Source organism: Lissotriton helveticus, chromosome 11 (genome assembly GCF_964261635.1).
Source record: "Lissotriton helveticus chromosome 11, aLisHel1.1, whole genome shotgun sequence".
In the NCBI taxonomy this organism is placed as follows: domain Eukaryota; kingdom Metazoa; phylum Chordata; class Amphibia; order Caudata; family Salamandridae; genus Lissotriton; species Lissotriton helveticus.
The window spans coordinates 977,308,055-977,321,926 of record NC_136072.1 but is presented as its reverse complement, the minus strand read 5'-3'; the positions used below and the strand labels follow the sequence as shown (position 1 = coordinate 977,321,926).

Below are 13,872 nucleotides of genomic sequence, written 5' to 3'. Positions count from 1 at the left end.
TGGTATTCTCTCCATCTGTAATAGGCTGTATTTGCCACCAGTGGTAAATAACAATTACTACTGGTTGTTGTCTACCATCTTTTGCATAGAATTAGAAGTTAAAAGTAACCCTGAGCAAAGCACTACGCTACGCTCGCTTAGTTTGCGAAGTTTGCGCAACTTCGCACTACGCCAACTGCACGTAGCACAGTGCAAACATGCGTAGCGTAGCGTAGTGCAGCGGTCATTTTTTGCTTGCTTGCGGTCCTCAACGTCAAGTTGGCGACCGCGAGCAAGCTAAATGACATCCTCCCAAGACTTTTTCCTTGTTCGCGATCAGCAACATCAAGTTGCCGATCGCGAGCATGGAAAATAAACCTCCCGGTGAGATTCTCAACGCGGGGAGGTCAGGTTTCTCATTGCGAGTGGTCGCACATGCTCGCGACCGCTCGTGATGAGAAACTACCAGTCGGTGTTGAGAAAGCTGCAGCTCGAGTAAAAATCTACTCGAGCGGCAAAAAAGAACAGCTCACACTGTGCAAGATGCTGTGTTCAATCACAGTGCCGGATGCTTGTCCGCACTGTGCAATCATTGAAAACGACATCTTGCACAGTGCAAACATGATACTACGCAGTTGGCATAGTGCTACGCGTAAGTCGCGTAGTGCGAAGTGCACTTCACGTAGCTACGCGTAGCGATACTTCGCGAACTCCGCCCACCCCTAGTTAACAGGAGAAACTCCCTGACGTGGTTTCTGCTGATTTCAGGAGGAAAGTGGACTTCTGACTATAATTTACTGCAGGCTGCAATGCGCCCAAGATGAATTTCATTGACTGAAAACATGTTTTGAGCATCTGTTGAATAAGAAGGAAAATTGAAAAGTGACACAATAAAATTGAGACTTATCTTTTTCAGACAATGCTGTTGGAACGATTCCGTGTTACTCAACAACCAGAAGGCGAAAGTAACTTCCGTGTGTTTGCCTATATGTTAGCTGGCGTGGACATGGATCTCAGGTAGAGTTGCACATTGGCATCTTTTGATTGTTAAGACTAACAGAATGACTTTAAATCTATTGTATCTGCATTTCACCAGTGATTTCCGTAGGTCTATGTGGCTGGAGGACTGCATTCAAGATATGCCTGAAATCTCCATATGCCATTGTGATTTAGGGATTTGATTGTTGCAAAAAATAGTGAAGTGAAGCTGCTATGAAACATATTTATTGTTTTAAGTATGAAGCGTACATAAAGTAGTCAAAAGGCACATTTTGGAATTTAAAAAAATGTGATGTGCCTATATTGTTTCTAAATATTAATGCAGTAGGTGTTAGAAGTAAACAATTGCATGCAAACATTGAGTGAAGCGTGGGACGGCATTGTGCTGGAGTGGATTAGATTCTTCCTCAAACTGAGGAAGCAGATTGCCTCTCTCCTCTCCCTGGATGATCGTGGCCACATATCTTGCAGGGCTTCCACGGGGCATAATCTTGTTTCCTCACATTTGTGTTGTAATTCTCGACCCATGCTAGACCAATCATCGGCGTCAGGATGAATTTCAACAAATGCCGGTTACATCCAATCATGCTGAAAATCCTACCAGCCCCTCTCGAGAAGTATAGCAACGTTACCTCAGGTTAGTTGGTATCTGATAATTAAATGAGTCTTTGGTGGGTGAAGATGAGTCCAACCACGAAAGAAAATATCATGGTGCGTGGCCAAGTTCACTTTTGCCCACTGGAAACCTGGCATCTCTCAAGTTTGAAATTCCCACTCATCTTTTCCTTGTGATTAAAAACCTGCCCATTATCGTGGATCTAACGCTGAATATGATGACCCAAGGTTCATTGAAGCAAGGAATGAGTTTTTTCATTCATGTGCAATGGTGGCTGCATCTCTGTATGAGACTTCCACTCTCTGACAACCCATTAATATTGGGCTGTCTGTCATTGACACTTGCCAATCCAGTTTGTCCTTGTTTTTGCCCAGAGCAGAAAGGCTCACTTCAGAAGTGTGGAGATCTAGTAGACCACCTACGCGGACAGCCCTACATGAGCCCCAAAGAAATGATGCCGAGTAATGGCTGAAAACATCAGTCACACTGTCAGTGTAGTGCCTAGGAGCATAGGGCCATATGCAACAACACATTTTCCCATAGACACAGAATGGGCGAAACCCTTTGATGCATCTGGCCCTTAGTCTGAATCAGGGGGAAGGGCTGTGGTCCATATCTATGATCCATTTTAATACACTTTGGCATAGGCGTGCATAGAATCAGTAAGATTGTGAGATTGCTGAACCCTCCTAACCCTGTGACAACAGGGTAGTCAGGGTAGGACTGTCCTGCTTCACCCTTCCCTGGGCCATGATTGGATGGCTTCTGCCTCACAGAGCTCTTGCTTATTTCAGGCTGTATCACAACACCCCTACCTCAAGGGAGTAGCCAGAAAATTAAAATCCCCCCACTTCGATCCATTCCTTGAATGCCATTGACTGAGCGAAATGAGAACGCCCTACTCCCTCTAAATAAGGTCGCTTCATCACGCCTTCCGTCCATCTATCGCTCCATCCTTTAAGCCTTTCATGCACCCATTTATCTCTTCATGCTTCCATCCATCCTTCCTTTAGCGTTATGTTTATGTACCCTTTCATGATTACTCTTTCACCCATCATTCTAACCTTCCACTCATGCTTCCAGCCATTCGTCCAGCCTTTTCCCATCCATAATCGCTTCTTTTTCATCCATATATCATTTCACTCTCCTTTTATCAATTCATTTATTCATCCAAACATCCATTTATCCATCCACACATTAATCCAACCTTTTATCATTTCAGCCATTCTTTCTTCTACCCACCCATGCAATGTTGTTTTACTTTTCATCCATCAATCATTTCACACTTGCATTCATCTTTCATCCTTTTGGCCCTTCTTTATTGTCACAGTTTTTCTACTTTTCATATGTTCTTCATTTCACTTTTCCTTCCAGCCCCCAATCTCACACTCTCTGTACCGAGTGTAGACCCCGGCTGCTACTTGAATGATAAAATATAGCAATAAATAGAGTTCAGTGTGCTCCTTAGGCCTCTGGATCCCGGTGCCACTGCACCTTCTGCACCAATGGAAGATACCTCCCTCTCATCTTTGCACTGTTTGGGCCCCTTTGACTTTGACTAGCTTCACATCCCTTATGGTTTTCCCTTTCTTATTTTTTTTAACCGTTTGTCTGCAGAGATGTAGACAGAACAGGCTCATACATAATCATGACAAACTGTGTCAACGTCACCCCCCTGAAGCTGTGAGAGCAGCGGGTTGACGATGCCACCACCCTGCCTTGCAAGCCTCCGACCTCCCATTGTACCTTCTTCTGCTTTCCTCACCTAACTGATCTACCCATTTGCTCCATGCTGATGCTTGGCATTAGGAAGATACAGCACAGCTCTTTTTTTCAGCTTTCTGTAGAGAGGCAAAGCCCCATGTTGCTAGGCCAACTTCAGAAACGACAACCCCTGCACCCATCACCAGCTGCACGACTTGATCCTGGAACCTAGAGAAGACCCTGGAGCCATACGCTGTGGGAGAGGTGGGCATGTTAACTTTGCATTTCTGTGTGAGAGTATGCTAGTGTATAAAGGCGTAAATGTTAATGTTTAGGACTCGTTATGTGTATATGCTTGTGTAAAAGTGTGAGCAAATATCCGTGTTTGGACTCTGCATGTATGCTTGGTTGAGGACAAAGGACGATGTCTCTCTATATATTCCTCCAAGTGGGTGGCAGAAAAGTAACCATGACCTAGAACTAAATGTTCTGAATGATGAACCTTTAAGCCCCAAAGCTGACTAAGGAATTTTTGTTGGTAACCTTACCCTCACAAGAGTTGAGTTTTTGTTCATAATGTAGCCTTGAGGAGGCTGACTCCTCAGCAGTCCCAGTGCTGGTTCTACCTGTTGATGGAAAGATTAAATAAATAAAAAAGGGTACACTGTTCCGATGATGTTTTCGAGGTAATATATTTAAAACACCAGAGCACCAAACGTCACTAAGAGTGTCTGCTCATAGAAGCAATTTCCGAGGACGTAGACAAGGAGTAGGAGAATCAGCCACCTGATCGGTCTCACAATATATATTGAGACCGGGCCATCCACGTACTCCAAGGGGCCCATTTCTTTACTTACGAGGGTCACTAGTACTGAAATATAAACCTACACAAAGGAGTGTAAGTTGGTGGGGTTACCAATGTTTCTGGTGTTCTTCAAAGAGGTGTGGGTCATGTTCTATCACACAGTCAGGATCCCTAAACAGAGCATAGATTAGGTATTCTTTGATAGGTCTGGATAAAATGCCACTTGATCCTATGGGACAGCAGAGGCATGAAACATGTTGACCATAAACTTTACTGATTTAATCTCACATTGGTATTGCATCAGAGGGTGGTTATTCATAGTAGAAACTGGAATCATAATTTTTCCCAGTTTCTTACATTTCAAAATCTTGACAAAGACACTTTATCCCCTATTAACCCCTTCGGCGCTGATGACGGCTCCCGGTCGTCATGCGTCACGGTGGGCGTGTGCTAATGACGGCCAGGAGCCGTCATGACCACGCCCGCGATCGGACTGTCCAGCACAGCCAAGGTGTTAAACAGACCGCAACATGTATATAGTCAATTTTAACTTACTTCATTCCAATTTGCCTACACTGGTATTGGGACTCACCTATTTACCCAGTTCTTCATAGGTGAATCAAAAGATCACTGGTGAAGTGGCCCATTGGGCATTGCAGCACCAGCCCAGCGAGGAGCAGGCTCAATGATGAAGCATGACACCTTGGGGTGGGTGAGGGCATTTGCTTCTAGGAGCAGACGCTCCTAGTAACATTTGGTACTCTGGGTTTTTAAGATATTATCTCAAAGCCATAATCGGAGCAGTATACCTTTTTGAACTTGTTCTGTTATATGGGAGAGTGTATATTGGACTGTCATAAATCTCTGTATCATCCCATTTTTGTGACGGAGAGATTAAGCCAGAGAACATGTGGCATTAATAGGCGGATGTGGCAGTTCATTTTCTGAATAAGCTGTGACACTTCAAAAACAGGACCCTGTTACAAAGTTAAGGATTTTATTCTTTCCTCACTTGACTGCAGTTCTGCTAATGTAATGTACTTTCAGACAGTCACTGTTTAGTAACCTGTGACTACTCTCCAGCCTCTATATTTCTAAATAGTGTTGAAATGACTCTTGACAGAGAACTTCAGTACACTCAATTTGGGACGGTGGTGGTGCCTATGCTTTTTCGTTTTTTTTAAGTATGAAGAGCAGAGGAGTTCCTGTCTAGAGAGGTGAAGATGCATCTCGGTGATGATAGTAAGGACTTGAGTGGAGAACAGAATGACAGCAGAATGTGTGTTTATGATGTTTTGATCTTTACTACTTACAGAGGTTGACAGGAACCCAACAATAATTTCTGAAAACGTGCTTGTAAAACTTTCCCAGCCTTCTGAATTGACAGTTATAGTTATGTTGTTATGTTATGTTATGTTATGTTAAAAACATTTATACCGCGCGCGTTAAATTGTCTTATTGATACATTGTCATTTGCCCGAGTCATAGCAGTGAACATCCATCATCTCTCTCCTCTTATTCGGTGCTTGAAATGGAAAAATAGCAGTGCAGGTAATTTATAACAGAGTAAACACAAGGAGATGATGCACGGAGCACTGAAACTTTTCAGACGCTCACCCCCAGTCAGAGATCTGGGTTGAATACATCATTGTTCTTTAGCTCACTTCTCCACCCCAGTTCAGACCCAGCCATATGCAAATCAGTCTTGACCCGAACTGCCACGCTAGGTCTTCCCTGGGCCAGAAACAAGCATCCTAGGACCAGTCTCAGGATAACACCCCTCTTCAGCCAGGCTAGCTTGACTCCAGTGTCATAGGGAGCAAGAGTCCCACGTTTGGGCATACCCTGCCAACTTAGGGAGAACAAAGCAGAGTACCTTCTTGTTTCTGAGAAGTGCAGGTACTCTCCAATTAAAAGTATTACATTTTGCTCAAGAAGTGCAGGTACTCTCTCTCTCAAAGTAAAAAAGTGCTGGTACTCAGTACCGGAGAGTACTGGCCCATTTAAAGTACTGCTCTTATTTATGATTTGTGAGGTGCTACACACCACTAGACGCACCTTGGGTATGCCCCTGGGTAATTATGGGGTATTCTAGGCCATACGCCCAGCATCCATCCCTTTACAGTTTCAGAGTTAGATTTCAAGTTTACTTGCTTACAGCAGTCTTGTTTTGGGGCACTGCGGCTCAAAGCAATTTAGCTCTGTGCATGCGAGTTTTGGGAAGGCAAAAGTAAACTGAATATTGTCTGCATCACGTTAAACGCACAAAACGTTCATAAATGAGGACCGTAATATCCTGTGCACATGAGCATAATGCAAGCCCCCGCAGTCCCTACAGCAGAGAGGCGCCCCCAAACCTTCAGGGCTTCGATTCACCCCAAGTGGTATAAATAACTGTGAGATACGGGAGGCGCTGAGGGCCATCATCACATTCTGTGGGGGGTGCGGGGGGGGGGGGAGAGGGGGGTGCTCCATCATATTGCATCACACCACTGCCTGCATGGGTCTAGTTCTGACCGGGGTTTAGGTATTACTTCTGTTTGAGAAATGAGTTACTTGTTTTGCATCGTACCGTTTTGGTTACATTTCCTCAACTCTTAAATGCACTTTTATCATTTAGTGTATTCTCTGCAGCCTCCTGTCATCTCATGCATTATTTATCACTTTGTCACCCTCTCAGAAAGCTGACAACATGCATGTCATGTCAGATGTGAACTTCAAGGAAATGTCACTGCACTACTGAAGCAGCAGGGAGTTCACTTACCGTCAGAACCTGTAAATAATATATAATTTCACTAAGGACATGGCATTCAGAAATAACAAGCCTTTTATGCGTCGTGGTCTGTGACAAAGTGGAAGTTTAGACTGCAGCTCGTGCATATGATGCCAGCATAGGAGCTCGAATGATGCTACATTAAAACTGCTAATCTTCCTTTGAAAGTCTGTACACAGTACAGCCGACAGTGTGTTCAGTTTTTTTCTGGGAACTGTACAATTCGTCTAATTGGACTACCGTCTACTCCAAGTTTTATGTTTATTTGTGAGGGCATTCCAGGTTTGTTGTATACAATTGTGATCTATACAGCCCTGCCCAATTTCCCAGGTCCATGCATGATGTCCGTTTCCATTCTAGCTTTTTTCTTACAATTTTAGGACTTGTAGTCTTGTTTATCCATTATAAAACAGAACGTCACGACCCCGAACTCAAAGGGGAAAACTTGGATTGGAACAGCACATCACGCATGGACCTGGGAAACTTGGCAGCTAATTGTATGTCCATTCATACCACACAGTCTCTGGAAGATGTAAGGAAGTCTTTGAGAAATGCTTGGTCGCAGTTTCCCTGAAATTTAAGTCAAGAACAATTTACTTCCTACTTCTTAGTCCTGGGTAAAGCCTGCTTTCCTCGGAAACTTTGAAGAATGCAAACCTCAGGGCATCGCCTCTACAATAGTATCAACTCCAGTCTCAACATGCAAGACCTTGTGGCTAAAATAACTAAATCAGTTTTAGAAAGAAGTTGCCGGATCTGGTGGCTTAGTGGACTAACGCATCCACAGCAGGGACCTGTGTTTGATCTCATGGTCACAGGTTCAATTCTTGGCAGGTCCATGCAGCCTTTCATCCTTTTGAGGTTAGTAAAATGAGTACCATTGAGTTGGGTAACAATAAGCATCTGTTATTCAGGGCCAAGAGAGGCCCCTTTGGGGGTGAATGTGCGCCTTACGAATACACATGTTATTAATCCAATGTATACTTCATATGGTAAAGAGAAAAGGTTCTGTGTAAATAGACTTATTTAGAGTTCAATGGGCTTACTCTGTTCCACCAGGTCAGTAGAGGGCTGATGCACTGGTGACCTCAACCCATCATATTTCCCATTCTACGCCTGGAAGGCAGAAATCTCTGTCCCTACAGGCACTGAAAATTTGCTATGTGAGCACCATTGCCTATGCACACTCATGATCAGAGTTTGTTGTTGAAAAACAAAAACATTACTGTCCCTCATGCGCTGAGAGGTTTTTCCCCCAGTGTGTGGGAACCAATAATCCTATTTCTTGGCCAAGACTGCCTAAATGATGTCAGAACGTCTGATCGGAATGATGTCCACTGACCGACATCACTTTGTCAGCCGGGCCATCAGTAAAAGGTTTCGAATGCCAGAAACATATGGTTCCCCCGACTCTAATAGAGATACTGAACAGCAAGTTTAATGGACAGGGTACTCTGCTGCAGTTGTGTCGGAGTACTTGGAGTAGGATGACTGCCAAGCTCTACATAAGGCCCCGTCAAAATGTATAAGCGTTAGAACCATGTGAGGTAAGCCGGATAGGATTTTTTTTATAAGCCTGTGACTTTTGCTGGAATGAATTTAAACAGAAATGTCTTCAATGCTTAAGGCAGGGAAAGGACCTCTGGGTGCAATCAGAGTCAAATACCATCCAAATGATGTTTCCATAAGACTGCAGAACAAAAACAAGGAGGAAGAAACCTGGGAAAGAAGATAGCCAAACATAATGTTAGCTTCACAAGGAAAAGGCTCTCATATTTGGCACATCTTGCCTCAAGGCCACAGCCCCCAGAGGTGGTTGAGCCTCTGAAGGCTTGTGCCTGGCTTGATGTCTGGCTGTGGCTAAGCTTGGGGTCCTCTTAGGCCCTCGAGCACAAAGCGATTCGAGCTTCCATGTGTCTTCAGCTTCCCAAACACACTGTGAGGTTGTGCACCATGAATGAAAGACAAAGCATTCATAGAACAGGAGAACGAGAACCCATTTTATTATCTGGGCATTGAGCCCGTTCCTGAAACCCAATGCCTGAGGCCAGATGTGGACCATTTTATTTCTCTGTACTTTTGTCATTGTTGGGGCTAGCTCACGCTGCTCTACAGAACACTAGAGGCTTCAGCAGGCCCTCGCCAACCCAGGACGGCATGTTGGCTGGCCATTGTCATTCTGGCTTAGCATGTGGTGCGCCTCCTCCCAGTACAGCCATTGTACGCAACCAGGAGGCCTCTGCCACAGAGAACACTGATACTGAGCAGCAGAGTTCAGCTTCCTTTCTCAAGCAGAAGTGGTGGAGACTTTCAAGGGAGTTCTACTTTGGCCCCTGGGCCCCCATTGAAGGCAGGGCGCAAGTCCTAAAAAAAGAACTGGGGATACTAACAAGTTAGGCAGTATGCAGGTGACACCATGGCGTGTGACTCACAGTGTGTGATATTACGACATGTGACATAACAGGAAGTGACATCACAACCCATGACCTCACAGAAAGTGACATCACAAGAAGTGATATCAGATCTTAAGATCTCACACATATGTCTAGTTGGCCTATTGGAAAGGCGGGATTTTACCTCTAGAGTCTGCTTGCCATTCTCCAGAATCCCGTCACAGGTCGACTAGAACTTTTTACCTGCATAGAGTGAATTAGGCAATCTGCCATATGAGAATAAACAAAATTTAGACTCCCAATTGCTTTCCCCAAGAACCACTGACCAAAATTAAATTTAAAGGTTTATTACATAACCAAAAATAACTGAAGGTACAAGCACCTCAGCAAGAGGTTCAAAAGATAAACAGGCACTAATACAAACATAATCCTACGAAAAAGCCTCAAGCGATTGATGAATAATACAAGGATCAATTCCAGAACCATCAGACTGAACAGGATTGCTATAACCTGAGTTCTGGTACTCATCAGTCTAATAGACATAAATTCAAATTAATCTGTCCCTACACTATACTAAGTGACATCCCTACTCAACAATAACTCAACCTAACCAAAGGTGTCAGCAGCGGTGACTTCCAAAGAAGTTCACTCACTTCTCTCCAAGACTATAGAATCCTCAATTATAGCTAAGCTCTTTGCCAAGCCCAACCACTCTCTCTGACTCCTCAGCCCATCTGCTCTGCTTCCACCCTCGGGGCACTGTCCCTAATACAAAACCCCACAATGTGAGCGACACGCCTTCAGGTACGCCCCTCTCGAAGGTGTTAACTTCCAAAATTTTCCAGTATGGCTCCGATCCATCTTTGATTTTGGAAAAAGGGGGTGGTGATGGACAGAGTTTCTGAATGATGCAGAATACTCTTACCAAGTCAAGAGATCATGGTTTTAATCCATCACCTGTTTTTTAGCTCATTGCACCATCCCATCTGATCCATCCGATCCATCTTTGTCCAGCCGACGTCCTTGGGTCACAGACTCTTCATCGCTTTTAGTTGCTTCTTCAAATTCCTGGTCTACTCCTCCATGTCTGGGTCTAGCATTTCTAACTCTCATACACAATGGGCCCTTCTACTCTACAATCTTCTGGGTGATGCACCTGCAAAAGAATATACGCAAATAGGCTCACAGCCTAATAATGTTGCAACATTTTCTAAAACCTCTTTCATAAGCATTTCTACCGTTTATATGTTTAAGCAAAACATTTTCATACAGGCCTGCGCCATTTCCATGAACTAGGCCTCTGCTAGAGTTTTAGGCCTCACGTTTACATTAGCACTTCTCTGGGTTCACTAGGCCTTCAACCTTAACGACAAATGCATTTTTCTCTATTTTCGACTAATTATCGAGTAGGTAAAGCATGATTATACGTTTCAGTTTGTCAATCTGAAGGCACATTAGTAAATCAATTAAACACTCTTATCAATAGTGAAAGATTTCATTTCAAAAGCATCTCTACATTGCAACAAGTATGGATTTGCACCTTGTAACGTTGGTTCCGCACATTTTCCGATACCAATTTACTTTAGTACTTTGTCATACATTGCATCTAACCATGATTAAAGTCCTCTATATATGCGGGTGCTGACTACTCGTACATATGCTGCACCCCTATGAATTTCACTGTAAATGGCGCTCTCTCACTATCATAAGTACTTTTGAGCTCATTCCAATATTTACAGAATGAGGTTTTGGATTGAGATTGTGCCAAGATAGTAATGCAGCCCAGACACAAAGGGACTGGTTTACAAGCCCCTTGTGCTGCCGGTACATCACTTTTTCCCATTTAAAATTGGTGCAAGGGGCTTGAAAATAAGTCCCAAAATCTTGGTCTCAGCTTGTACATGTACTTTTTAAAACCCTGTGTATCAAAAAGGAGGGGAGATGGATCTATTCAAGATCCAAGGGCTCAAATTACCATTCAGGAAGAACCTCAGAATGGAAGGTCCAGCCGCAGTTAGAGCCCAAAAGGACAAGGTTTAAGCAAAGACAAACCCGGCTGTTCCTGTAGGTTAGTAGATAGAAAAAGTCAAGCGTAAGACGGCGGTCACAAGGAGGGGTAAGGTAGTGCTCAGTGGAGTGCTACCCTGGGTATCCAATATGTTGGTATTAATGGCCTCACACACCCTTGCGAGTGTCATGCTTCATCATTGGCGGTTGCTCCTCGTCGGGCAGGCGGTGCAATGCCCAACGGGCTCACCTCATAGAGGGGCTCTTTAACGGAGATCTTTTTACCAACTGCCTAAGGGTGAAGTGCGAGTGAGGGGCCAGAGGAGAACGGATAGTGTAAATAAGTGGTTTAAAATGTGGCACAAGGTACCGGAGAGCAATTTATTCTGGTGGTCCCTTGCCACAAGTAGGATTCCACGTAACGATCCAGAACTACAGTACATAACGTGAGGTCAACATGTTTCTCGCCTAGGTGTCAACAGTACCCAGTAGGATTTACATCAAGGGGAACGAACCATAGGGGTTTAAGGTTCTTAGAGCCTTGGTAAGCACGTGGTCTGCCTACCCATCTCTACTGGGATCCGGATAGTGACACCTAGACACCTTGACCTATAGGCAAGAGCTGTCCCATACAGGTAGTACAACTAATTTGAACTGATACTTAATAAGGTCATGTCTTATTTTAGATAGATGTAATTACTAGGTCCTGAAGAATCGCCGCCAATGTGCACAGGCGAGAAACATGTTGACCTCACGTTATGTACTGTAGTTCTGGATCGTTACGTGGAATCCTAGTTTTCCAGCGATCATAGGCTACTCACTGTTTTTACTTGTGGCAAGGGACCACCAGAATAAATTGCTCTCCGGTACCTTGTGCCACATTTTAAACAACTTATTTACACTATCCGTTCTCCTCTGGCCCCTCACTCGCACTTCACCCTTAGGCAGTTGGTAAAAAGATCTCCGTTAAAGAGCCCCTCTATGAGGTGAGCCCGTTGGGCATTGCACCGCCTGCCCGACGAGGAGCAACCGCCAATGATGAAGCATGACACTCGCAAGGGTGTGTGAGGCCATTAATACCAACATATTGGATACCCAGGGTAGCACTCCACTGAGCACTACCTTACCCCTCCTTGTGACCGCCGTCTTACGCTTGACTTTTCCTATCTACTAACCTACAGGAACAGCCGGGTTTGTCTTTGCTTTTTAAAACCCTGCCACAAAAAGATTGGCAACAAGGATGTGGCAGTAAATCTGCTCCTTTTAATTTGTTGCAACTTCTGCATTTTAAAATATGTTATGGGGTTCTGGCACCTGCTACAGAGCTCTTTGTGTGCCCAGTGACTGGTATGGAATAATAATAATGGTAAGGTAACTCTGAAGGTTAACGTATTTGCTGGAGACGTGTTTTTTTTAGTCTCAGTTCCGAATCAAAGAATTTCACGGTGGCCAGGTGAGGCATGTTTAGGGTGACGATATTTTGTGAAGCAAAAACCGGGACAGGCTAGAAATAAAAGTAGGACTAAAGCCTTCAAACCTTACTTCAATGTCTGGCCTGACCCGATTTTTGCAACGAGCCGCCTCCCCTCCTCCCCCTCCCCCCCTAGCCTCTACCCTGCTTACCTCTGCTCTCCTCACCTCTCTGCTGCAGCCAGGCGTGCATCACCCATTAGCACCGCCCCCTCCCCGTGTGTGCCAGCCTGGGCTGAGACAGATTTCCAGGCACACACACAGACAGTATTTTAGCTGCCAGCAGCACCCGAGTACTTCACTGGTCTTTAAAAGACCATTCACTTGTTAACGAGGTTTTGCTGTTTTTTCACCTCTTTTTAGAGCCCCTGCTTCTCCACTCTGCCTATGAATGGAAGAATTAGCCCCCCCGAAATTTTTATCAGTCCCTCCTCCGCCTCTAAATTTAGCTCTAGTTGCGCCTCTGGCTGCAGCAGACGTGAACCTGCGCTGCATGAAACTGATACATTATTGAATGAAGGCACGCATTTTAATTCCCCTTTGCAGGATGACTTTACCTTTGTCTCAAAAACCGGCACATGCATTTAAATTTAAGGAAAGCGTCAGGACACCGGGACAGTCCTCTTACAATCGGGACTGTGCAGAGAAATCCGGGACTTTGGTCACCCTAGGCATGTCCCAATCAGACCAGTCGGTCTGGTGGCTAAATTGCACAATTTGAAAACACAAAAACCTTAGATCAGTCCATGCTTCCCTGCTTTTTCAAGTTGTGTGGTCCTAGAAAACGCTTAGCCAGGTCAAAAATATGAAGTAAGCCAAACTGAAGAAACCAAACAACATTTACTTTTTTTTTTATTTCCAATACTTTTATTGTGGTATATACAAAGTGCAGTATACAGATACAGAGTCTCGGTCTCCCAAGGGTGGCAAAGGCAGTTAAGCAACCATTATGTGCCGTTAAGTTACATACGGCCGTTGTGCGCAAAAAACGTGTCCTCTCACTTAGGCATATATACATGGTCCATGACTTGGGGTTATTGTCCCTGGGGGAGTTGAGAAGAGGGTAGAAGAAAAAGAGAAAGAAGAAGTGCTAGGTAGGGGAAAAAAGGTGCTCGTTATGGTACCT

At 44.4% G+C, this 13,872-nt stretch overlaps 1 protein-coding gene across 1 annotated transcript in view; it reads left to right on the top strand.

The window, feature by feature from the left end:
• Positions 1 to 13,872, top strand: part of MYO18B (myosin XVIIIB) — a 1,710,199-nt gene that overhangs the window by 188,024 nt on the left and 1,508,303 nt on the right. Inside the window, exon 11 of the mRNA XM_078665559.1 lies at positions 896 to 996. Within this exon, the coding sequence (XP_078521685.1) occupies positions 896 to 996 (101 nt within the window). The remainder of the gene's footprint in view (positions 1 to 895; positions 997 to 13,872) is intronic.